The sequence below is a fragment of the Somniosus microcephalus genome, chromosome 20 (genome assembly GCF_052327205.1).
Source record: "Somniosus microcephalus isolate GS21.2 chromosome 20, FLI_Smic_1.0, whole genome shotgun sequence".
Taxonomy (NCBI): Eukaryota; Metazoa; Chordata; class Chondrichthyes; order Squaliformes; family Somniosidae; genus Somniosus; species Somniosus microcephalus.
The window spans coordinates 39,752,611-39,779,150 of NC_141006.1; the positions used below are offsets into that span (position 1 = coordinate 39,752,611).

The following is a 26,540-nucleotide window of genomic DNA, read 5'->3' on the forward strand; positions in this document are numbered from 1 at the left end:
AGGGTGACCTGAAGGTACTGGTTGGCGCAGGGGAGCGCAGGCGCCTTGTCCTCTTCCCTGAAGGTGGCAGGAGGCCGCTGCCCAACGAGTATCGAAAAGCCTGGAGGGAGGTGGCAAACAGGGTGACCTCCAACAGCGTGGTTGGCAGGACTCCTGTGCAATGCAGAAAAAAGTTCAACGACCTCACTCGGGTTGTCAGGGTGAGTACCCTTTCCAGTATCCTCTTCATCCCTGCATGTGCACCTCACTTTATGGCCAAAGGGACCTGAAAGCCCTAATGCCCAGCCCTCATCCAGCAGCTATGGGACTGTCATGAAAATCACTTGCAAATTCAGGACTTTACACACTGTCGGGGCTATTCCACCATGGGAGGCAGTGCAGGCAAGATGAGGGCTTCACACTGTCAGGGCTATTCCACCATGGGAGGCAGTGCAGGCAAGAGAAGGGCTTCACACTGTCAGGGCTATTCCACCATAGGAGGCAGTGCAGGCAAGAGAAGGGCTTCACACTGTCAGGGCTATTCCACCATGGGAGGCAGTGCAGGCAAGATCAGGGCTTCACACTGTCAGCGCTATTCCACCATGGGAGGCAGTGCAGGCAAGGTGAGGGCTTCACACTGTCAGGGCTATTCCACCATGGGAGGCAGTGCAGGCAAGATGAGGGCTTCACACTGTCAGGGCTATTCCACCATGGGAGCCAGTGCAGGCAAGATGAGGGCTTCACACTGTCAGGGCTATTCCACCATGGGAGGCAGTGCAGGCAAGATGAGGGCTTCACACTGTCAGGGCTATTCCACCATGGGAGCCAGTGCAGGCAAGATGAGGGCTTCACACTGTCAGGGCTATTCCACCATGGGAGGCAGTGCAGGCAAGATGAGGGCTTCACACTGTCAGGGCTATTCCACCATGGGAGCCAGTGCAGGCAAGATGAGGGCTTCACACTGTCAGGGCTATTCCACCATGGGAGGCAGTGCAGGCAAGATGAGGGCTTCACACTGTCAGGGCTATTCCACCATGGGAGGCAGTGCAGGTAAGATCAGGGCTTCACACTGTACTTAGAGGCCGTCCTTTCTCTTGCAGGGCAAGCTGGCCCACAACCGAAGGCAGCAGCGACAGACCGGGGGAGGCCGTCCTGACCTCAAACAGCTCAGCGACCTGGAGCAGCGTGTGGAGCGCATTATGTCAGGCCGGCTGATTGGCCCCGTCGCCAGTGGAGATGCCGACCCTGTTCTGGGCCCCAATGGTAAGGGCATCACCTTTTTGACCTCTCTCTTTCCACTTGCGCCTCACACCAGCATCCTTTGCCACTATCGAACCAATGCAGTGCATAGCAGCACTCATGCCTCCCTCGCTGCCGCCCCGTCCTCACTCTAAAGCAACTCTTATGCCTCCCTGCTTTCAGAAGGTGAATCGCCAGGTCAGGAGGTGGGCCCTCAAGCTGGCACTGTGTCTGAATCGGAAATGGAGGAGGAGGAAGAGGAAGCCGGCCCATCAGTGACGCCCTCAGCCGAGGCAGCCCATGGCCATGATGGGGACACGTCTTCCCTGGAGGGGAGCAGGGGGGAAGGGTCTGAGGAGTGGCAAGGATGCCTGACTCCATAGAGTCACTGGCAAGGAGTGTACAGGAATTCGGGGCAGCACAGGCCAGGAGTCTGCAAGAATTCAGTGCAGCACAGGCCAGGAGTCTGCAGGACTTAGCGGCAGCACAGGCTAGGTGTCAGCAGGACTTCGCTGCATCACAGGCGGCTTCCAGCCAAGTGCTCAGTCGTGCCGTGCATTCACTGGCTGGTGTGATGCAGACACAGACCAGGGCCACAAGGGCACTAACTGCTGCCACCCTCACTGGATCGGCCAGGCATCGCCGGGGCACTCGCCGCGCCGCAGCAGCCCAGCAGTCTCTGCTTCAGCAGATTGCTGCGCATGCTGCAGTGCTGGCCCGTGCGAGTGCCAGTGTATCAGCCGACCAGGGAGTGCCTGTGCTCTATCAGGTTGGCAGCATTCCTACAGCCAACACTGTCACTCCTCCACTGCAGCTGCCACCACCCGTAGGACAGACTGCTGCTGCCCAAGCATAGTTGGAGCAGTCAGCAGCCGGCCCCTCCAGGCCCAGAGCTGGTCCAGGCCGACCCCCAAGGGCATCTGCCGTCTCACCATCTGACCCTCAGCAGCCTTCCCCCAGCCTTGCTGCAGCGACTGGGGTCCCATTGAAGAAGAGCTGCAGGGCAGGAAGGGGCCACTTGCGGAAGTGAGACGGATCACCCTCGCAGGGGAAAACGTAGAAGGTGTGGCCAAATGATTTTTTTATATATGAGGCCACGAGGGTTTTTTTATATATGAAGGCCGAGACTGTTGTGTTCTTTTATATATGAAGGCCGAGACTGTTGCGTTCTTTTATATATGAAGGCCGAGACTGTTGTGTTCTTTTATATATGAAGGCCGAGACTGTTGTGTTCTTTTATATATGAAGGCCAAGACTGTTGTGTTTGTTTTTTATAAAGGCTGAGGATCATGGTCATTTTTGTTTAACTGCTTTTTGCATTTTCTGAAGGTTGTGAGAGCCAGTTATGTCTCTGACTGTTTTTTGGGGGGTTTCTCTGAATTAGTTTGTCATGCGGGAAGGGCACAGAGTTTGCACAGTAAAAAAAATTCTTTAATCGCATTGTCCATGTTTGCTTTTGGAAGTATTTGTTGCCTTGACCGGCTGAGGGCTTGCGGAGTGGCTACATTCATCTTCTTTCATTGGCACAAGCCATTCCCTGAGAGGGGGCCTAGAACCGAGTTGCAATAAGCCGCCGACGGACGGCCCTTGCACTTTGTGCCTCCCTCCCGTGCTGGTGCTCCTCCTCCTCCTCCTCCTCCTCTGGTGGTCCTCCAATGTCTGCTGGCAGTGGCTGAGTCCTGCGGATAGCCAGGTTGTGCAGCATGCAGCACACTACAACAAAATGGGAGACTCGCTCAGGCGAGTACTGTAGGGCTCCCCTGGAACGATCCAGACAGCGGAACCATTGCTTGAGCACGCGGATTGTGTGCTCAATGATGTTCCTGGTTGCTTGATGGCTGTCATTGTATCGCTCTTCAGCAGGGGTACTGGGCGCACGGAGTGGGGTCATCAGCCAGGTGCACAAAGGATAGCCTTTGTCCCCGAGAAGCCATCTTTGTGGGTGAGGCTGGGCTTCGAAAATGTCTGCCACAGAAGTCTGGCGCAGGATGAAGGCATCGTGGCTGCTGCCTGGAAAGCGGGCATTGACAGCTAGTATGAGCTGCCTGTGGTCACACACCAACTGCACGTTGAGCGAATGGTAGCCCTTCCGGTTGCGGTAATCCTCGGCATTCTGTAGAGGTGCCCGCAAAGCCACATGCGTGCAGTCAATTGCGCCCTGCACCATGGGGAAGCCCGCTAATGCTGCAAATCCCATTGCACGCTCTTGCTGCTTGTCCAGGGTCATGGGGAAGGAGATGAACTGACGTCTCATTCTGAAAAGGGCATTGGTCACCTGGCGGATGCAGCAATGTACCGCGAGCTGGGAGATGTTGGCAATGTCCCCAGTAGCGGATTGGAAGGAGCCGGTGGCATAGAAGTTGAGAGCCACCGTCACTGCCACCGACAGAGACGTCCTGCTCCTCAGCTGTGGCTGCAGATCTCCGCGAAGCAGGTGGCAGATCTCATTGACCACCTCCCTTCTGAATCGCAGCCTCCGAACACACTGCTCCTCAGACATGTTCAGACATGAGAACTGCTGGCGGTATACCCTGGGTGGGTAAGGCCTCCTGTGCCGACGCCTGTTGGCCCTTTTCCGTCTGGCCATGACTGGCACTCTCTCACGGCGTCTGTGAGCCCTTTGAATGCAATGCATAAGCCAACGTTTCCACCCATTGCAGCCCCCATTATATGCGGTGACTCAAGGCTATGGCACTGAAAGTTAAATCCAAGTGCAAAGCTCTGGCCTGAAGCCAGAATTACCTGTGCGAGCGTTGAGTCAAACCAGAACGCTCTCTCCCTTTGTCTCTCTCCAAATATCCATCTCTCACAAAGAAGGAGTGAAGCAAAATGGCTGCCACTTATACTACAGGAGGAGTCCCCTTTAAATAGCGCCCCCCTGCGCCCCGCAGCGACTGGGAACCGTTCCCCTCTACCAGTCGCTGGGGGCGGCAGGCGCACATAAGGGCGGCGCCACTGAAGTTCCGGTTCGGGGCGCACCAAAGGCGTTGCACCATGAAATGACATCAGGATCTGCGCGTGCAGCTGAGCGGGCGCTGCGGTTTTGCGCCGCCGCTAATTCTTAAGTGAAGTTCGCGAGATGCGCAGATCGCGCCGCACTCGGGCGCTAGCCGCTTAGCGCCCCACTTCTCCTCCTTCTAAGGTGCTAGCGGCTGGCGCTAACAACTGAATTTCTAGGCCAGAGAGTTGTCGTGATCTGGAATGCTCGGCCTGAAAAGGTGGTGGAAGCTGATTCCATCAATAATTTTAAAAGGGAGTTGGACGGGTTCTTGAGGAACTTACAGGATTACGGGCAAAAAACGGGGATGTGGACTAAGCACGACTGCTCCTTCAAAGAGCCAGCACAGGCACGATGGGCCGAACGACCTCCTTCTGTGCTGTAAGTTTCTATGATTCTATGAATTTCCGTGTGAGTTCTCCCAATCTTCCAGCAACAAATGTGATGTAATGCTGAGATGTGAAATCACAGTAACAGATGTGAAAGTGTAGCACAATTGCTGGATTAACACAAAGGTTGTATAATACTAAATAAGTGCAACAAGACAATCATATAACTTACCAAGACTTTGGAGCGTTGCCACCACGCCTCCTGCAGCCACCCCTCCACCATTTGTTATTGCGCCGATTTTCATCATTGCAGCACCAATGGATTTTGCAGCTATCCCCTTCGCAGTAAATCCAAGAACTTCAAGAGCTGCAGGACCAACTAACATAGCTGCTCCTATGTCCAATGGAAAGGTGACACATCATTCAATAACATTCTGGTCAATCATTCTTCAACTATATGTAAGTTTTATACACAGTTATCACAGAATCTCTTTGAATTTATTTTACATAAAGATAAGACAACATTTTCAATGGAACACGCAACAATTGTTATTGTTAGTGATGGATTAGCTAAAATGATAACACTACCAGATGGAAAAGTACCTTTTAAAAAACAGCATCATTTGAAATGAACAGTCTCGCTGTCTTGGCAAGATATGAATCTTCAACAGGGATGAGTTCAGCAGATTGTGGCTGTACATTTCTGCCCACCGCTAGCCTTTTCCTACTTCGCAGGCAGCACAGTGGGATTGCGATAACTGATGTGGAGGAAGTTGCCCTGCTATCTGCTTGTATCCACTGACTGCCTCATTGATAACCAGCCTGTCTGCTCCACAAACCCAGGCACCAGCTTCTTAATGCCTGCGCCAACTAGAGGGATAAATATTAACCCAGGGCTCCGGTTCAATTCTGTACCTTGTCCTGTGTTACATGGGGCAGTTGTTGGGGCACTATAATTGGCCTGAACTCTCCAAACTATGGAGGAAAGAATCATCTCGGGGAGCTCCGTTCCTGATTGATTCTGCTGGAAAGCGCACACGTGTGGATGAGCCCAGAATCGGTCTCAGCCGTGGTGCTTGTCAGTGTAGAATAAGCTGCCAACACTCACCGGACAAGCTTACACAGGAAGAATGCTTAGTTGGGTGAGGTATTGATGGGCAGCCAGCATCTGTGAAACATACCCCGGTAAGAGTTACACCCTTCAGGAGGGAAGGAAAGAAGCGTAAGGGAAAAATTGCTGGGGAACAATGGAGAACTGCTGCAGTAGCAACAAATTTCACTTATTGGCAAACAGCTGTTTGGCGCAATGTAAAACAATACTATTGCGATTCATATGCAGAAAATGCAAAAATACATTTGTGGAATGTGTGAATATACGCATGCTTATGGTTGGCATTTTTCATGGATGCAATGGATATATGTACATAAAAGATAAGCTACCATCCTCTCAATTGTAGTGACCTTTTTGCTCCCATGGTATCTACTCATACACTACTGCTTGTGCTAGTCAAGGCTGAAAATGAGCAAGCATGGATCCGACCAGTTTTTCACTTAAATTAGCCAGGAGTATGAAGGGATGCATGTTCAATCCTCTACTCTACTGAGCTCTTGACCTCAGCCTTGCTCTGTACAGAGACTAATAAAGCCAGGCTTTTCCCCACAGGCAATAGAGCAAAAATGAGTGGGAAGCCTATGCCAAACCATCCACATCCACATGTGCCTCTTGATGGGCATCTAAGAACACGACAGGCAGCTGCCTGGAAGCAGGCTGCTAATCCACTTGAGCACAGCAGGTGCATACTCTGAGATAGGGTGACCTATGAAGTAAGAGGGTGTGTGTATACACAGAAAGATACATACTCCTCCCTTAGAAAAAAACATAACAGCCAACCACAATTGTTCCTTTTTCACAGGTATTACAGATATGTGCATTAGAATTTCAGACAAAGGAGTTAACTACTGAAGTTGCACAGCATGATTTCTTCTCATTAGTTCATAATACACAGTAACAGCAATGTTTGTTCATTATTCACAGAATCACAGAATCACAGAAACCCCACAGTGCAGATAGAGGCCATTTCAGCCCATCGAGCCTGCACCGACACATATCCCACCCGATCCCCGTAACCCCTACACCAACACATATCCCACCCTATCTCCGTAACCCCACGTATTTAATCCCCCTAACACTAAGGGTCAATTTATCATAGCCAATCAACCTAAACCCGCACATCTTTGGACTGTGGGAGCACCCGGAGGAAACCCACGCAAACACGGGGAGAATGTGCAAACTCCACACAGACAGTCACCCGAGGCCGGATTTGAACCCGGGACCCAGGCGCTGTGAGGCAACAGTGCTAACCACTATGCCACCGTTCTATCCAATCCCTTTGTTGGATGAATTATATATTCAATGGATCCTCAACATGTGTTCTCAATATTATTGAGACAAAGCTACTGTGAGTAGGAAATATTAACTGTTGTTCCTACCTCCACCAACAACAATGTATGGGAGCGCATCCATGAATCCACAGGAGTCATCCTCATCCTCATCTGTTAAAGAGGAAAAATAAAAATGGCTATCTTTTCTCTTACTCCTCCATTTTTCTTTCCTACCTCTTCTTCTGATGATGCTGACTCATGGTTGAATATGAGGGTAAATTCTTGCTGGTGTGGAAAATCACGGCTGCACAATTTCACGATATGCAATCCTGGTGAATGCCAGGAGCAGAGAAGTGCAAAATTTACCCTCTGGTTCCATAGGTTACCCAACTGGCTTTTCTTTGTGTCTGAGTCCAGACAATGAGTGTCAGCATTTGATTATTGAGCCATTATAGCTGAGCCTAATCCTTTCCCAACCCAGTGCTACCAAGAACAAGGGGACATAGATACAAGATTATCCAATGGCCCTGAAATTAGGATCGGGTGCTCGCCACGCGTGCAAGCCCCCGATCTGCACTCATCCTGCGCGCCGACATCTGAAGCCCGGGCCTGCTTGCATTTCCTGTCACTGGCCCGGTTCAGATGTCGGCACGATGTAAAATCAGTTTGGGTGGAGCTAAGAAACAGCAAGGGGCAGAAAACATTGGTGGGAGTTGTTTATAGGCCCCCAAACAGTAGTTGTAATGTAGGGCAGAGTATAAATCAGGAAATTAGAGGCGCATGTAACAAGGGTAATACAGTAATTATGGGGGACTTTAATCTACATATAGACTGGGCAAATCAAATTTGCAGTAATAGTGTGGAGAACGAATTCATGGAATGTATGCAAAATAGTTTTCTAGATCAGTATATTGAGGAACCAACTAGGGAACTGGCTATTTTAGATCTAGTATTGTGCAATGAGAAAGGGTTAATTAATAACCTTGTAGTAAAGGGGCCTTTAGGGAAGAGTGACCATAATATGATAGAATTTTATATTGAGTTTGAAAGTGATTTAGTTAAATCTGAAACTAAGGTCTTAAATCTAAACAAAGCAAACTATGTAGGTATGAGCGGCAAGTTGGCTAAGATAGATTGGGAAACTACAGTAAAAGGTATGAAGGTAGACAAGCAAAGGCTAGCATTTAAAGAATTAATACATAATTTACAACAAATATACATTCCTTTAAGGCACAAAAAACCCACAGGAAAAGTAGTCCAACCATGGCTAACAAGAGAAGTTAAAGATGGTATTAGATCTAAGGAGGATTTCGGAATTCAGCAAAGGAGGACCAAAAAATTGATAAAGAAAGGGAAAATAGAATATGAGCGTAAACTAGCAAGAGAAATAAAAACAGACTGTAAAAGCATCTATAGGTATGTAAAAAGGAAAAGATTAGTGAAAGTAAATGTGGGTCCCTTACAGGCTGAGACAGGAGAAATTATATTGGGGAATAAGGAAATGGCAGAGAAATTAAACAAATACTTTGTATCTGTCTTCACGGAAGAAGATGCAAAAAACTTCCCTGAAATAATGGTGAACCAAGGCTCTTACGAGAATGAGGAACTGAAAGAAATTAATATTAGCAAAAAAAATAGAACTGGAGAAATTAATGGCACTGAAAGCCGATAAATCTTCTGGATCTGATGGCCGACATCCTAGGGTTTTGAAACAGGTGGCTATAGAGATAATTTTCCAAAATTACATAGATTCGAGAACTGATCCTGTGGATTGGAAGATAGCAAATGTAATCCCATTATTTAAGAAAGGAGGGAGAGAGAAAACAGAGAACTATAGATCAGTTAGCCTGACATCAGTAGTAGAGAAAATGCTACAATCTATTATTAAGGATGTGGTAACAGGGCACTTAGAAAATAATAATAGGATTGGGCAGAGTCAACATGGATTTATGAAAGGGAAATCGTGTTTGACAAATCTGTCAGAGTTTTTTGAGGTTGTAACTAGCAGAATAGATAAGGGGGAACCAGTGGATGTGGTGTATTTGGATTTTCAGAAGACATTCGATAAGGTGCCACACAAGAGGTTATTAAACAAAATTAGAGCTCATGGGATTGGGGGTAATATACTAGCATGGATTGTGGATTGGTTAATGGACAGAAAACAGAGTAGGAATAAACAAGTCATTTTCGGGTTGGCAGGCTGTAACTAGTGGGGTACCGCAAGGATCAGTGCTTGGGTCTCAGCTATTCACAATCTACATCAATGATATCAGTTTGCAGATGATACAAAGCTGGGTGGGAATGTAAGTTGTGAGGAGGATGCAAGGAGGCTTCAAGGGGATATAGACAGGCTAAGTGAGTGGGCAAGAACATGGCAAATGGAATATAATGTGGAGAAATGTGAAGTTATCCACTTTAGTAGGAAAAATAGAAAAGCAGAGTATTTTTTAAATGGTGAGAGATTGGGAAATGTTGGTATTCAGAGGGACCTGGGTGTCCTTGTACACAAATCACTGAAAATTAACATGCAGGTACAGCAAGCAATTAGGAAAGCAAATGGTATGTTGGCCTTTATTACAAGAGGATTTGAGTATAAGAGTAAAGATGTCTTACTGCAGTTATATAGGGCCCTGGTGAGACCACACCTGGAGTATTGTGTACAGTTTTGGGCTCCTTACCTAAGGAAGGATATACTTGCCATAGAGGGAGTGCAACGAAGGTTCACCAAACTGGTTCCTGGGATGGGGGGAATTGTCCTATGAGGAGAGATTGAGTAGACTAGGCCTATATTCTCTAGAGTTTAGAAGAATGAGAGGTGATCTCATTGAAACATACAAAATTCCTACAGGGCTTGACAGGGTAGATGCAGGGAGGATGTTTCCCCTGGCTGGGGAGTCTAGAACCAGGGGTCACAATCTCAGAATAAGGGGTCGGCCATTTAGGACTGAGATTAGGAGAAATTTCTTCACTCAGAGGGTGGTGAATCTTTGGAATTCTCTACCCAGTGGGCTGTGGAGGCTCAGTTGTTGAGTATATTCAAGACAGAGGTCGATAGAATTTTGAATATTAAGGGAATCAAGGGATATGGGGATAGTGCAGGAAAGTGGAGATGAGGTAGAAGATCAGCCATGATCTTATTGAATGGGGGAGCAGGCTCAAAGGGCCAAATGGCCTCCTCCTGCTCCTATTTCTGATGCTCATATGTTCAATATTTGATTGGATAGATGAATGAAGGAAAGGTGGTTAAAAGGGATATGGGAACAGGGCATGTAAATGTGATTAGAACTATTTGCTCGCATAGAGGGTAAATGCTTCTTGTGGGAGCACTACGCGCTGGGATTGTGGGATCAAGGAAGTACCCATTGCTCCTATAGTTAGGAAGCGCATGAACATACAAAAATAATGAATAGAAGAAGACTTTTTTTTTTATTTTACAGCCTGGATTTCGAACCTTTCACAGTTTGGCGGTGCCCCTAGAGGGAAAAAGGGCATGTCTATTTTTCATTTCTGACTGGTGGTATCAGCCACCCCAAGGAACCAATGAGGAGCCAGAAATGTGTTTCTTAATTCTGATTGGCGGCACCAGCTATCCCAAGGAGCCCATCAATAGATTAAGAAGACCATCACTCTGTTCTATTCAGCTGTGTTGCAACCAGGCAAAGTGACCCCCAATGCTCCCCACCTTCCAGCAGGCATGTCGTCTCCTGGGAGCGGGAAGAAAGGAAACAGATAAAAAGGAACCCTAGGCCAAATCTGGGAAAATACAATTCTAGGAAAATCCTCTCTGACCCCAAAGGCACTGGAAAAAGAGCTTCTGGACATTAACAGTGACTACAAAGTATCTCATGCAGCATCAGGTGCAAGTGTGACACAGACTTTGCATATCAGAAATGTGACACCTGTGGTGTGTGACACAGGAATTGTAAGGAAGTGTGATAGGCAGACAGCGTGTGCAACCATTAACTTTGTACAATATTAATGGGTAGATAAATAAATGCTTCCATTGGTTAATTATACTGTAATAATGTATCATTTGATGGCAATACCTCTACTCACCTGTGGTTGCGAATGTGCTTGTAAATAGCAGGTAGATTATGAAGAAACTGAGTGTCCCACGAAACATAATTGAAGTCAGGTGGGGGATTGTCACAGCAACTATTGGATAGTTCTAGTTTCACACAAAGAGATTTCTATCTGCAAAACATAGTAAATTGCGTTATATTTTCCCCATCAAACTTTCTCCCTCCTCCCATGTTGAATTACAGTTCCATAGTACATTCTTCATTTGGTGTTGGTAGGCTATTGAACGATGAGTGCCAAGACAGCTGAGCCTGATCTTTTCCTGCCCTGAGGAGTAGACTTTTGCCCCACACACTTTCTTTCCAGCAAGAGCCACTGGATAGTGATCACGAGCAGGAACTCTGGCTCAATTTTCCCTCCTAGCCCATGGATACAGAGGCCAAATGTGGTGCCCCACAGCTGCCTGGACTGCAATCAGATGATTTGGGACAGGGCAGACTTGGGACCTTCATAATTTGTGCAGCAATGAACCACAGAACCATCAGGAAAACCTCCAACGAACATTTTAATGTGTGTACAGGTAAAGAGATTTTTTTTTTACAAGACGTTTTTCCTTTTCTTTGTCAAGAGTTTTATCTTTTGTTCACTTGCATTCTTCCAGAAATTCGGGTCGGGGGCTTCCCACGGGTGCAAGCCCCCGACCTGCACTTACCTAGCGCGCCGGCCATTGAGCTGTGGGCCCGCGTGGGATTCCGATCCTGGGCCTCCTCCAACTGCCAGCGCACGGTGCTTGCGTATCCCAGGGGCGCAGTTAGTTCGATGCGTCCCCTGGGATCACGTGGGCCATGGCGAGTCAATGGTAGCAGGGAATGCTTCATTCATAAGTTTGACAGCAAGAGCTGTCAAATCTATAAATACTATAAGCACCAAAACATCACTAAAACTTCAAATAAATTTTTTTTAAATCACATTTTTAAAATAACTATAAATTACATGAAATAATTATTTTAAATAATAATTTAAATTTTTGAAAAAATTAATTACATTTTCTAACAGGGCTAAAAATAAACTTACCTTTCTTTAAAGTATTTAAAAATAATAAACCTGTGGAAAAAATGTTTTAATTTTAATTAATTCACCACTTACCTTGTTAAAAGCAGGCCTTGCGCCTGCTTTTTAAAAGTGTAACTGCTGGAGACTTACCCGCCCGGAGAAACCTGCATAAAAAACGTAAGTTCCATGCGCACACGCTGCCTCTCCGGCGCATGCGTTTGACCTGTGAACCCCTTCTTTCAGGGGAACGGAAGTGCCGGTTTCCCGCGCATGCGCAGTGCATGCAGGAAACCGGCACTTTCGTTGGGCCTACGCGTGAGTACCAAGTGTGTACTCACGCATTGGGACCCGAATTTCTGGGCCAATATATGTTTTTCTCATATAATTTAACATCAATTGCCATTGTACAAAATAAGCACTAAATTGATGTGTGTAATGAGTCAACAGCCAGAGAGAGCTGTGTTAAGAAGTAATGCACTCTGACAAAACGTGTTCCATGTCTGTAGTTTTATAGTGTCTGCATATTACCAAAGGTGAATGGTTTACATGCATACAAAAATGATGTAGAGGAAAAGACCAGCTGATCCATCGAGCCCGTATCACACATTAATCATGACCCTCAATGCTCTCACCGACCAGCAGCCAACGCATCCAACGCCATATTGGTTCGGGCGCTGCAGAGGCATCCATTGTTGTTGTTTAAAACAGGCGGTAGGCCCCTTGAATATGCAAATAAAGGTTTTAACACTTGTTTTAGAACCCAATCCGGAAATTGGTTTACCCTGAACACCACGTTAAAACTGTGGGCTACAGCCCGCCACCCCTTGCCCCCATTCCCCCCACCGCCTCAGCCTTCACATCAGACTTACCTTCGGGCCTTTCGAAGAAGAGCAGGGGAGTTCTCTCCGGTGTCCTGGGGCCAATATTTCTCCCTCAACCAACATAACAAAAAACAGATTATCTGGTCATTATCACATTGCTGTTTGTGGGAGCTTGCTGTGCGCAATTTGGCTGCTGCATTTCCCACATTTCAACACTGACTCCACTTCAAAAAAGTACTTCATTGGCTGTAAAGCGCTTTGAGACGTCCGGTGGTCGTGAAAGGCGCTATATAAATGCAAGTCTTTTCTTTCTTTTTTGGCCGGCAGCCCAGCTGGACGATCTTGCTCCCCATCGAGACAGGTGAGCTGCCTCTGGGGCCGCCACTGGCGCCTGCAGCTCGCCGCCACTATCCTAATGGGGTTGGCGGACTTATTTGCCGTGGTCCTGCCTTCGGTCTTATTAGGCGTGTGCATCGTGTGCTGCACTGGGATCATGCCCAATTTCCAGGCCGCTATATCGACCGGGCTACCTTAAGCCACCAACCGAGTAACCGCCTCAAAAAATTCAAGCAGGTTGGCGAGACATGACTTTCTTGTCCAGAAGCCATGTTGTGAGTCTCAATAGCCCTTCTCTGTTCAGATGGTCACGTAGTGTATCTCTAATGATCCCTTCTAGTAAATTACCAAAATCCAAAGTCAAGCTAATGGCCTATAATTTTCTGGTTTTGACTTGTTGCCCTTATTGAATATTGCTAATCCCTCCAATCCTTGGAAACAGTTGCTGACTTTAGTGAGCTGTTAAATATGTAAGCAAGGGGTTCATTTAGCACAGCTCCCATCTCTTTGAGTACCCTCAGGTGAATGTCGTCAGGACTAGCCACCTGATTTGCTTTAAGATCCCTTATTTTTTCTCAGATTACACATGCATCCACTTTGACAATTGCAACTTTGGTGTTAACTGAACATTGCATTAATGGCATCTGAGCACGGACTGCTGGAGTGAAGACTGATGCAAAGTAATCATTTGAAAACTCTGCTACATCCTAGGAGTGAGTTCACTTGAATCTGCCCTGAGGAATCCGTTAATGGCTATCCTTTAACAGTCGTTTATCGCCCTCTGACACCTAACATAGTTGAGAAAGATTTTACTATTGCTAGCACTGTTATCTACTCTCTTCTTCTCTATTGACCTTCTCCTGCTGATAGCAGCTTTCGTTGCCCTTAGCTGAGCTTGATACCTATTGTTCTCTTGAGAATTATTTTCCTTTAGTCTGCAAAGGCGTTTTTGCTCAAGTCTGATTCTATGTTCATAACCGGGGGCAGAAAATGATATCCATTATCTTTATGGGCGAATGAAGCAAGGCGATGAAAATGTTGTGACATGACTTATGTAGCCCTCTTGATGTAGTGGAATAGCCCAATGTGCATCACAAGGGGTTGGGCGGGCGAAGAGGACAGCGATCAGAGATTGCAGGAAGAAGGTTGCATGTGATGACTGACGGTGTGGTCAAAGAGGTAGGTTTTAAAGGTGGGCCCTGCTGGCCTCATTCCAAGAAAAGCAAATCAGCTTCATTACTTGAGAACAAACTTTAGCTTCAGTTTTTGGTGAAAACATATCCTTTTCGCTTGAGCTAAAAAAAAAAATACAAAATTGAAATGCTGGTTGCCCCAAAGGCTCAGCTGAGAAAAATAGGTTGTGAACTGGGCCAACACACCAGAAGGCCCGGGTTTGATTCCTAGTTTGGGTAGAGCTGGGTGCTCTGGGCCTGGGTGGCAGAAGAAGTGTGACAATTGAACCCAACTTGCTGGGAAAATCAGCCAGCTTTCCCAGCCCTCATTGTGATCCAGCGACAGAATGGGTTGCCAGCTGCAAACCGCCCCAATTTCTCAAGTCTGTCTTCATATTTGTATTTTCTCATACCAGGCAGCTTACGAGAGAATCAGTGCCGCACCCTCTCTGTTACCTCAGCATCCTTTTGGTAGTGAGGAGCCCAAAACTGTACACAGTACTCCAACTGTGGTCTAACTATAGTTTTGTATAGATTCTCCATTATATCTCAGCTTTTATGTTCTATACCTCTTGCCATAAAACCCAGTACTCCGTTAACTATGTTCATGGTGTCACAAATACAAGGCAACCTGAGGAAATCTCCCTCCTTGGCGCTTAGCAGAGTCCATGATATTTCACATAGGGCTGGAAGTGCCTGCATAGTTCACTTTATCCTATTCCCCAACTCCTTTATGATCCTGTGTTAATGCTGAAATGTTTATATATACTGGTTTAACTGAAAGTTGTACAGAATTCTGGTCTAATTTAGAGCTCTGTGCATTAGGAAGTATAAGACTGATCATCATTGTCAGATAACAACAGAAAATGCTGGAAAAACTCAGCAAGTCAGGCAACATCCGTGGAGAGAAATTTGAGTTGACGTTTCGGGTTTGACCCTTCTTCAAAACTGGAGAGAAAAGGAACTAGATCGAAGGCAGGGCTGCGATCGGACAAAAGAATAAAAGAAGTAAAAGAGATTAGAAGCTAGACGAGATGGTAATAGGCTGTGATTAGGTGTAAAGTGTACTGGCAGGGCAAAAGATAGCTGCCAGGTGTGAGAGAGAAACAAAAGGAAAGGGGGGGGGGGGAAAGGAAAGGAGTGGAAAAATATAAGTGAAAATGAAATAGGGGCCGAGGTTATGATCTGAAATTGTTGAACTCGATATTGAGACCGGAAGGCTGCAGAGTGCCTAATCGGAAGATGAGGTGCTGTTCCTCGAGTTTACGTTGAGCTTCCGTGGAACAGTACAAGAGGCCAAGGACGGTGAGGTCCGAGTGGGAATGGAGCGGTGAATTGAAATGACAGGCGACCGGAAGCTCGGGGTCACCCTTACGGACTGAACGGAGGTGTTCCGCAAAGCGGTCACCCAATCTGCGTTTGGTCTCCCCAATGTAGAGGAGACCGCATCGTGAGCAGTGAATACAGTATACTAGATTGCGAGAAGTACAAGTAAATCGCTGTTTCACCTGGAAGGGGTGTTTGGGGCCCTGGACAGTGGGGAGGGGGGAGGTATAGAGGCAGGTGTTACATCTCCTCCGCCTCGATGGTGGGGTTAGTGAGGTTGGGGAGCGGGTGAGATTCCCCCTGTGCAATTTGCAGCAAAGCCATGAATCTGCTTGTGACGAACAAGTTTTAAGATTTTGTTACAAATAGCCCATAGTGAAAACCTTACCCTGGACGAGGATAATGTGATGAAATATTCCATTCATCACTGCCTGTGACTGTGGTCGGTTTCAGTGTCATTCCCCTTCCCCCAGTCCTCATTGTATTGTTTATTGGAATGTGCTGGAATGTGGTGTGTGTGTAGGGCTCCGCCCATACCTGGCCCCTTTTGTAAGCTAGCTCAGTCTGGCCTCAGTCTCCAGAAGGAAGATATCTCTCTCTCTTACGTGTTACGTTCTAAGTTAATAAAAGCCTTGTTTTGTTTCGCTAACATCGAGTCTCGGAATTATTGAGGCACATCAGATAACATCGGGCTGGATGTCCCCTCTGGCTGAATAGTCTGGTAACACTCACAATCTGAGTTAACAAATGAGGAATGCCCACTTTGCTGAGTTAGTGGAGTGCAGCGGACACCCGTGGAATAATACTCCAGCAAAGGGTCAATGGCGTCAGGAGAGGAGAAGGATATTTTAAAAAGTATTAAAATACGTAGCGCCGCAACATAAACACCAGACACCCCGACCCACACTATGACTGAAGTGAGAAAGTTAAAAGTAAAATTTAAAAAATTTGTGTGGGGCACTATGCATTACCAATTATTCATAGATTATTGCAAACCCTTCATCAGAAGTATTAGAATACCTTACCGCAGTTTGCTGAAGATCTGTTTGTGATCACAGTAAAGAAACAAACTCACAGTAAATGTCAAGCTGGCAGCACTGCGGGTTTTTATATTAGCAGACCTGGCCTCATTCCAAGAGAAATAGATCAGTTTCAGTTCTGGTGAACAAACCTTAGTTTCAATTTTGGTGAAAGCGCCTCCTTTTTGTTTGAGATAACAAGTACAAAATTGTAATGCTGGCTGCCCCACAGACGCAGCTGAGAAAGACAGGTTGTAACTGGGCCAATTAACCCCAAATTACTGAGAAAATCAGCCAGGTTTCCCAGTCCTCATTGTGATCCAGCGGCAACCGCTGGAAAATACACATGTGCATGTCAGGTGGGAATGGAACTTTGCTGACCTGTGATGCAGCCCACCTCTTCCCTCCACAACAGAATAGGTTGCTAGCTGCTGTCCGTGTTGAAGGAAGAAATAGCTTGCATTCTTTGGTGCCATTTCACATCGCTCAGGACTACCCAAAATTCTTCACTAACAAAACTTTACCTTGGCGTGTAGTCACTCTTGTTATGTATAACCAGTTGCCTACAATGTTAGGTATTACATCTATGTGACATTTATTACACCAGCAATCCCTAGAAATGATGGGCAGTTTATGCTAAGATTCAAGCCCACTAGGATCTCGGTTGCGAATGTCTAAATTCAATTCATGTTGGCCTCTGGCAGGCACAACAGAGATGAAGTTTTCTTCTCATCGGTCTGGACTGGATTCAAATCCAGGTCATGGGGTGAAAGGGCAGGGTGTTAACTCACTGTGGCACTTTGACCTTAATGTACTATCAGTGAAAGCTCATTAATTTGTGCTGTACAAATTGACTAATGGCAGCCTGGGATGAGTCTAAGGCATGAAAGTTCAGAGTTGAAGCGGCTCTAATAGTCTTTGACTGGAGTGTGTTGCCCTGGAGTTTGGTAGGAGCTTAGCTAGCAGCAGGTGGCACAACATTGTTCACAGCCTCCATGGTGACTCTCAGCCCACACGTACGCTGTTTCTCAGACAAGTCCAGGTAAGTTCACCTTGGCCTAAATATGAAGGTTGGGAGGGTAACGGGTGGTTGTAGCTCTCCTCTCGTGTAGTCTGACATCTAGTCATGCAAATTGTAGTCTGCAAATCCATTGGCAGGATAGGCGCACCAACATCAGTGTTCTTGCTTAGGCCAACATCCCCAGTATCGAAGCTTTGAACACACTCGATCAGCTCCGATGGATGGGCCACATCGTCCGCATGCCCGATACGAGACTCCCAAAACAAGCGCTCTACTCGGAGCTCCGTCACGGCAAGAGAGCCCCAGGTGGGCAGAGGAAATGCTTCAAGGACACCCTCAAAGCCTCCTTGAAAAAGTGCAACATCCCCACCGACTCCTGGGAATCCCTGGCCCAAGACCGCACAAAGTGGAGGAGAAGCATCCGGGAAGGCGCTGAACACCTCGAGTCTCTTTGCCGGGAGCAAGCGGAAGCCAAGTGCAGGCAGCGCAAGTAGCACACGTCAACCCAAGCACCCCACCCACCCGCCCCTTCAACCACCGTCTGCCCCACCTGTGACAGAGACTGTAGGTCCTGCATTGGACTCATCAGTCACCTGAGAACTCATTCTTAATGTGGAAGCAGCAAGTCATCCTCGGTTCCGAGGGACTGCCTAAGAAGAAGAGTCTGACATGTCTCACACCCCTCTGTTATTCCTCTTCCTCTTCCTCCAAATAGTATAAATAAAGAGGGATAGAAATAGGCATACCCATTATCCCAATTAGTGGGTTGGCAGCATAAAATGTGTGGGTGAAAACCGTTGCCATTTATTATTTGAAAAAAAAAACCTCAGCGGAATTTGTGAGTGAGAATTTGTAGGCTTTATTTTCTAAAAAAATAAAGATAAATGGGAATAATAGGAGGGATTCGGTGATCCCACTCTCCCAGTGGGGATCTCACACTTATGGGGAGCACGGCTTTCTGCTGGGGGTGCAGAATCACCCCTATTATTGCAACTCCACGATCATTCTTCAGCCCTGTCCTGCAGGTTAAACTGATGAAGCAGCAGATTTACAAACATGTATAGGTTTTCTCTTACTCATTCCAAACAAAGGAGGAATCTTCATGTTATCTCTGTTTAGATGACAGTTTCTTTGGAGACAAGGGTTGGCCAGGTAAATAAAGTGTCAGCTTGGCGCGGAGAACTTTCAGCCTCACGTTCTCCAGAATCAGCTGATTCAGCTCAGCAGCTCCTTACATTATCTTCCATACAGACACGGCCACGATTTTCCCCAAGCCGTCGGACGGGGTTTCAGGTGTGGGGGGGGGGGGGAAATCCCGAATTTGGGGGTCCCAACACCATCCCGCCCAAAACCCCGCCCCACGCAACTTTCAGGGGCGGCGGGTACCTGCCCCGCACTGGGACCCACCGAAACCAGGCAGGAAGGGATTAGTGCCAATTAACTGCCTGTGAACAGGTAGTTAACAGGCAGTTTTTAGCCGAATCCCTATTTTGAGGGGATTCGTGTGGGTTTCCCGACGGCTCCAAACCACGCCAGGTTGAGCAGGTGGGCCGTCGGGTTGAAGGAGTTGGAGGGGTCGCGATGTCAGTGCTCAGGTGAGTGATGGGTGCATGAGTGCAAAGGTAAGTGTGTTTGGTGTGTCTAAAGTGTGTAAAGAACTTTTACTTACCTGTACTTACCTTCACAGCCTTTCTTCCAGTAGCCGTCGGGAGCCCATCACTCAGCCGGAACTTAAAGCTGAACGGCTGCGATCTGTGAGAAGTGACAGCCTTCAGCTTTGAATGCCGGTGAGAGTTCTAACTGAGTCTGTGCAGAATGACTCATGTTAGAATTCAAACTGTCAGTGTTACACAGCTTCAAACAGCTGTGAAGCACTGATATTTCATCTGTCAAGAAATCTTGACAGATGAAATTTCAGTCTGTGACGTCACCTGTTGCCGGGTGGCCCTTAATTGGCCTGCTGAGCCTGCTGGGCGGGCTTAACAAGGTCAATCAAGGGAAAATCACGCGGATTGGCCGGACGTCGATGTAGGCGGGTCAAAAACCCGAAAGCTGAAGTCCCGCCTTCTTCCCGACAGGTTCGGGAAAATCTACCCCGTTTTCCTGCTGTCCGCCTGAGCTTCACATTATATTGCGGTTGGATATGGAAACTCTCTGGTATCCGGCACCAACGGGACCGGGATGGTGCCGGTTGATTAAAAATTCCGGATGATGGAGAGGGTTATCTACCGAGGCTATTTTTTAACAAACAAAGAGTCAGACTCCTGTTATTGAGGTGTTCGGACTTCTGACAGTGCCAAGAAGCCGAGTAGTGGCAGTTTGGAGAACTACCCCCACTGACTAACTCGGCCACCACGGGAGACTCGGACTCTGACTCGGCAACATTTCCGGTTATTGAGGTGTTTTCGGAGTATGAATTTTGCCGGTTAATGGAGAATTCCGGATATTTAGGTGCCGTTTAAACGAGAGTTTCCATATATACATATATATGTCTCTCTACTTTTTAGATCTCTTACACACTAGGCAATGCACCCAGGCTGAGTGGTTGGCAGGCATTCTGCTCCTTGGCCTTTGCCACTGTAGCAATTGAACCAGCCAGATGTGGAATACCAATGATGGTGGAGCTTGTGCACTAACCACTGGTGGATCAGGCCAGGTAAACTCACTTGCCACACAACTCATAATGTTGCCTCTGGGAAGCATGAGAAAGTGGCCTGAAGTCCCTGTGCAAAATCACTCGGCTTCTTCAGCTTGGCATCCTGTCAAACTCTCTGTGTGGGCATCACATGTTTTAATGTTTATCATTGGCCCATATTTTCCGATCGGAGGCTTCCTGCGTGCGGAGACCTCCGATCTGGAAAAAATCTACGCCCTTACCTGAGGGCTCCAGAGGTCCGGCCATTTCTGATCCTGGGCCTCTCCACGATGGAATGCGCAGTGCCCAGGTATCCCAGGGGCGCATGCAGTTCACAAGCGTCCCTGGGATCACATGGGCCATGGGGAACCAATGAAAGAAGGGAATCTCCCTTCATACTTTTGACAGCTTAGACCTGTCAAAAGTATGAATGGAGATCATTCCAAAAAGACATCAAAACATTAAATAATTTTTTAAATCGCGTTTTAAAAATTCGTTAACATTACATTAAATTAAATATTTTAAGCAAAAATTAATTTTTTGAGAAAAAAAATTAAAGTTTTTTACGGGGCTAAAAATAAACTTAACTTTTTAAAAAGTTTTTAAAAATTATAAATGAGTGAACATTTAAAAAAAACTTTTTAAAACTCTTATGCTGGTAAAAGTAAAGGCCTGTTTTTATCAGGCGTAAGATTTCTAAGGGTTTTCTGCGGGCGGAGGTTGTGCAGAAAGCAGAACTCTCCCCCCAGCAGAGGCCCTTCTCCAGGGCAGGCGTGCGATCTGTCAAGAGGATTCTTAACAGATTGGAAATGCCAGTTTTCAGCACCTGCGCTTCGCATGCCTGAAACCGGCACTTGCGCGGTCCCTACGGGTGTGTACACAGCTCGTACACATCCGTAGGGATCGGAAAATATGGGCCAATATGTTTTTAACCTTTGCTTTGAATTGTTGTATATCATGAGGTGATTCCATGCCTGGTACAGAACAATCTAGGTGACAAAGTTTCAGATCTAGAAATTAAACTAGAAATTTTCAGCTGATCAGATGCTTGTTATTCTAATGGGATGAATCAAGGGCGGACTGGCTTCCCCGAAAGGGCACGGAATTCAATGGGATTCTCATGGAAAAAAGGGACCTCAATAATACAGCGTTATGAACCATTCAAGGGGGCACTTCCTAATTTCCCATTTGGACACCCTGTCCCTGGACTTAATGGATCCAGAGTGGCTGTATAATTGTCAGCAATGCTTTAAGGAAACACATCAAACTGGCATTGTCTGATGCTCAGGACAGAGAGGTCCACTTACACGACTGGTGTTTTTTCAACCCATCAACCAGTGAGTGCAAAAATATCCCTTCATGAGAGCAGAATCCAGTATGTTCTTGGTGAACAGTGCAGAATAACGACTCTTAATTACTGCTAGATTGTCAACTAGAACATTGGCTCCCCCTTGTGGGCATTGTTTTCCTGTCCTAAAGAAGGTTTCTATTCAACTTTGGTGGAGGAACAGAACCGGTGGGAGCAGATCGGCCGCCTGTTTTACACCGCGCCAGATATTCCATTCTGTTGAAGGCAATGGAAAAGAAAATCGGACATGGTGTATAACAGGCGGACAATCTGCTGCCCCCAGTTTTGTGCCCCTGTGGCACTTGAAAATGACCTCCAGTACTGTGTCTAGTAATGGTGTAAACTAGTTAAAAAATCTCCTGCCCTGATAGGAGATATTCCTGTTTTGAGTCTTGCGTCTCATCAGCCAGATTGGACACGATGGAGGTGCACTTGTTGTGCCCTGTTTTGTTGTGGAACTGTTTCTACTTGAACCAGTCCTGCAGTGTGCTCTGGGGCTCACAGGCCTGGAGCATCCAACCCATTTATATTGCAGGGGGATACCAGAGGATGGGGGGCAATGAAGAAACCACTATTGATGCCCAGCCGATTCTAACTGTGATTGTGAGTTTAATTTTCTAACTGTGACTCTTCCCTAATGTTTGGAGAAGGTTTGTTCAGAGCAGCAATGGGAAAATACACTGCTGGTAACTGTGCTCCCATAATGTGCAGTTGGAGGCAAACAGAGGCTCAATTGTGGAACAGCGCCTCAATTGCCCTCCCTCTCTTTCTCCAAAAACATGAATGTAGAAGGATTCCCACAGGGAAATGGTCTCCTTCTGGGCCGTACGTTTCTATGATTCTATGATTCCTCCCCCTCTCCCAAACTCCTCCCCTCTCCCAAACTCCTCCCTCTCTCCCGACCTCCTCCCCTCTCCCGACCCCCTCTCCCGATCTCCTCTCCATCGATCTCCTCCCCCCTCCCGATCTCCTCCCCCTCTCCCGACCTCCTCCCCCTCTCCCGATCTCCTCCCCCTCTCCCGATCTCCTCCCCCTCTCCCGACCTCCTCCCCCTCTCCCGACCTCCTCCTCTCCCGACCTCCTCCCCTCTCCCGACCTCCTCCCCTCTCCCGACCCCCTCTCCCGATCTCCTCCCCCTCTCCCGACCTCCTCACCCGATCTCCTCCCCCTCTCCCGACCTCCTCCCCTCTCCCGACCTCCTCCCCCTCTCCCGATCTCCTCCCCCTCTCCCGACCTCCTCTCCCGATCTCCTCCCCCTCTCCCGACCTCCTCCCCTCTCCCGACCTCCTCCCCCTCTCCCGACCTCCTCCCCCTCTCCCGATCTCCTCCCCCTCTCCCGACCTCCTCTCCCGACCTCCTCCCCCTCTCCCGACCTCCTCCTCTCCCGACCTCCCCCTCTCCCGACCTCCTCTCCCGATCTCCTCCCCCTCTCCCGACCTCCTCCCCCTCTCCCGACCTCCTCCCCCTCTCCCGACCTCCTCCCCCTCTCCCGACCTCCTCCCCCTCTCCCGACCTCCTCCCCCTCTCCCGACCTCCTCCCCCTCTCCCAAACTCCTCCCCTCTCCCGACATTCTCTCCCGACCTCCTCCCCCTCTCCTGACCTCCTCCCCCTCTCCCGACCTCCTCCTCTCCCGACCTCCTCCCCTCTCCCGACCCCCTCTCCCGATCTCCTCCCCCTCTCCCGACCTCCTCTCCCGATCTCCTCCCCCTCTCCCGACCTCCTCCCCTCTCCCGACCCCCTCCCCTCTCCCGACCCCCTCTCCCGATCTCCTCCCCCTCTCCCGACCTCCTCCCCTCTCCCGACCTCCTCCCCTCCCGACCTCCTCCCCCTCTCCCGACCTCCTCTCCCGATCTCCTCCCCCTCTCCCGATCTCCTCCCCTCTCCCGACCCCCTCTCCCGACCTCCTCCCCTCTCCCGACCTCCTCCTCTCCCGACCTCCTCCCCTCTCCCGACCTCCTCCCCTCTCCCGACCTCCTCCTCTCCCGACCTCCTCCCCTCTCCCGACCTCCTCCCCTCTCCCGACCCCCTCTCCCGATCTCCTCCCCCTCTCCCGACCTCCTCTCCCGACCTCCTCTCCCGATCTCCTCCCCCTCTCCCGACCTCCTCCCCTCTCCCGACCTCCTCCCCTCTCCCGATCTCCTCCCCCTCTCCCAACCTCCTCCCCTCTCCCGACCTCCTCCTCCTCTCCCGATCTCCTCCTCCTCTCCCGATCTCCTCCCCTCTCCCGATCTCCTCCCCCTCTCCCGACTTCCTCCCCCTCTCCCGACCTCCTCCTCTCTCCCGACCTCCTCCCCCCATCTTATGATCACCTCCCCTTCCCTGACCGCCTCCACCACCCCTCCCAGTGCCTACCTAGAGGCCGCCCCCGACATTGCAGCAACTTATATTGATGTCTGCCTTGCCAGTGAGCTGCCTGGGGATGGGACGCAGGGATCTGCAGCTCGCCAATCTAATTTAAACGAGGCACGAGGCCAAATTTCGATTGGGCCTTGGGGCCTCCTGTTCTGGCGCTGGGATCGTTCCCTGCGGCCAGTATCTTCCAGCAGGCCGGCGCTATGCAACTTCTGCCCATTGTCTGTCAACTAGAAAAGAGCAGCTTATCTCAGTCAGACCAGGCTGAAGTATCGGCGGTTTTAACCAGCACATTCTATAAAGGTCAAATATTTAGATCCTTCACTGATGGAAAGAATGATCTGTCTGTCTGGCAATCTCTCTGCAGTATTTTTACATACAAGTACAGGAATCATCCGAACTGTCTCTAACAATCAGTCACTGCCACGCGCTGTGTGGCTGTGGTTTGTTTTGACGCTTCAACTTTCTCCCCTTCCCGTTCCAGTCCTGAAGCCGCTGATATTCCAAGGCCAATGGCAGCCCTTCACCACAGCCTGTTCAGGTGGCCATTCTTCACTAGTGAGCCTGGATGGGATATGTTGGCGGACTAGTCTTCTGTGGGAGGGTGGAAGAGAGAATCACAGTCAGGCCCAATGCTGTCCTCGGGCGATGTCCACACACGTGCACTTTCCAGCAGGGCTCACTGGCTAACAATCGACAGCAGGGGCGTCAGCGGACGAAGGGCGGTTTTAGTGCTGCCCACCCCCACTGCTTTCCCGACTGAGACTGGCAAACACAGCACAGGCCAGACACTGAACCTGCAACCTTGCTGCTCTGTTTGGATTTACTTGATGCATTTGTGACAAGTCTCAAGTAATATAAAATAAATAATGGTGGTCTATAACTAGAACTCTTCACAATGCTTGTTTGTAATGTGTTAGAACCAAAGAATGGAACAGGAATAGACAGAAGATGTTTCTTCTGCATTGACAGGTGCTTTGGTTCAAAAATGTAACCTATATTGCAATTTATATCTAATTCTATGTAATAGCAAAATTGGAAACCTGGGCCTAGAAATTCAGTGGGCCTTGCGCCCACTTAGCGCCTAAAGAGGTCTTCTGCGCCGGCGGGGTTGGTAGCGCGGAAATTGAGTGCAGCGTTAATGGCGGCGGTAGCCGGTAGCGCTGCGCCGGCACCGATGACGTCATCGGTGTGCGCAGCGCCCCGGTTCCGCCCCAATGCCGGCCCGACGCCCATATTCAGTTGCGGCCGCCTCTTCCGCAGCGGCCGCAAACAACGTTTGTGAAACACGGCCTTCATGCAGCGTTAGTGGGACGCATAAAGGCCGCCTGCCCGCACCTCCCTCCCCGGCCTCCTACACCACCCCCCCCCCGCGGCATTGGTGGCTGATTCCCGCGAGCCCGGCACTTCTCCGTGGTGCCGGGCTCATTTGCCGGCAGAATCCAGCGGCGATCTCACGGCTGCAGGCAGCTCCTCCTTAAGAGAAGGAGGAGGCCTGCAGTACCCCAGCCTGCCGCACCGCATCGGGTGGCGCAGCGGCAGCTGGAGCGCTGAAATTCACTTTCAGCGCCCCAAGCGGAGGCGGGCACACCCTGGAACAGTGCCCGGTTCCGACTTGGGGCGCTAAAAGTGAATTTCTGGCGGGTGCAATGGGCTCCGGGCGCTGCGCAAACTTTTGGGCGCAACTGAGCTGGCGGGGCCATACCTAATTACTAGGCCCTGATCTTTTAAAATGTTTTTTTATGATTTTGCGAAAAACAGCAAACATGGGAATTCTTCCCGTTGTGGTTGCAATGGTGGTAACACTCCGCAGTCAGAGGGGGTCTTGCCAATATGCTTATAACATCGGTAATACATAGTGGCCAGAGGACATCTTCCCTCAAACAGGTAAATAAAGACAAAAGAATGGAGTGGAGGCATTGCCTTCAACTTCTCTCACCACTTCTGCCTCATGTGTCGGCTGTGGCTCAGTGGGTAGCACCCTCGTCCCTGAGTCAGAAGGATGTGGATTTAAGTCCCACTCCAGAGACTTGAGCACATAAAGCTAGGCTGACACTCCCAGTGCAGCACCGAGGGAGGGCTGTACTGTCCGGGGTGCCGTCTTTCGGATGAGGCTTTAAACCGAGGCCTCGTCTGCTCTCTCAGGTGGACATAAAAGATCCCATGGCACTATTTTGAAGAAGAGCAGGGGAGTTCTCCCCGGTGTCCTGGCCAAAAAATATATAGTTATCTCTCAATCCACATAACAAAAACAGATTCTCTGGTCATTATCACATTGCTGTTTGTGGGAGCTTGCTGTGCGCAAATTGGCTGCCGTGTTTCCCACATTACAACAGTGATTACACTCCAAAAGTACTTCATTGGCTGTAAAGTGCTTTGAGACGTCCGGCGGTCGTGAAAAGCGCTATATAAATGCTGTTAGATCCGTGTGTTAATGGAGACACGGAATGCAGGAGTTGATTTAACAAGTGTTTACTGAACAAAGTCTGGAGGTGAACTAACTACACAA

At 48.7% G+C, this 26,540-nt stretch overlaps 2 protein-coding genes across 6 annotated transcripts in view; one reads left to right on the forward strand and one right to left on the reverse strand.

The window, feature by feature from the left end:
- LOC147103136 (interferon alpha-inducible protein 6-like) overlaps positions 1 to 16,798 on the reverse strand; it is a 35,691-nt gene extending 18,893 nt beyond the window's left edge. Inside the window, exons 1-4 of one of the 3 annotated variants that reach the window (XM_085962471.1) lie at positions 16,681 to 16,798; positions 10,984 to 11,121; positions 7,036 to 7,098; positions 4,778 to 4,939 (exon numbers count right to left, since the gene is read on the reverse strand). In XM_085962471.1, the coding sequence (XP_085818597.1) occupies positions 4,778 to 4,939; positions 7,036 to 7,098; positions 10,984 to 11,050 (292 nt within the window). In that variant the 5' untranslated portion in view covers positions 11,051 to 11,121; positions 16,681 to 16,798. Of the gene's footprint in view, positions 1 to 4,777; positions 4,940 to 7,035; positions 7,099 to 10,983; positions 11,122 to 12,869; positions 15,471 to 16,680 lie in introns of those variants that run through there. The other 2 variants (XM_085962473.1, XM_085962472.1) reach the window with 2 other exon arrangements.
- The window catches only part of LOC147103137 (ficolin-1-like), a 47,802-nt gene continuing 35,015 nt past the window's right edge, over positions 13,754 to 26,540 (forward strand). The window contains exon 1 of one of the 3 annotated variants that reach the window (XM_085962470.1): positions 13,754 to 13,870. In XM_085962470.1, the coding sequence (XP_085818596.1) occupies positions 13,831 to 13,870 (40 nt within the window). In that variant the 5' untranslated portion in view covers positions 13,754 to 13,830. The remainder of the gene's footprint in view (positions 13,871 to 26,540) is intronic. The other 2 variants (XM_085962469.1, XM_085962468.1) reach the window with 2 other exon arrangements.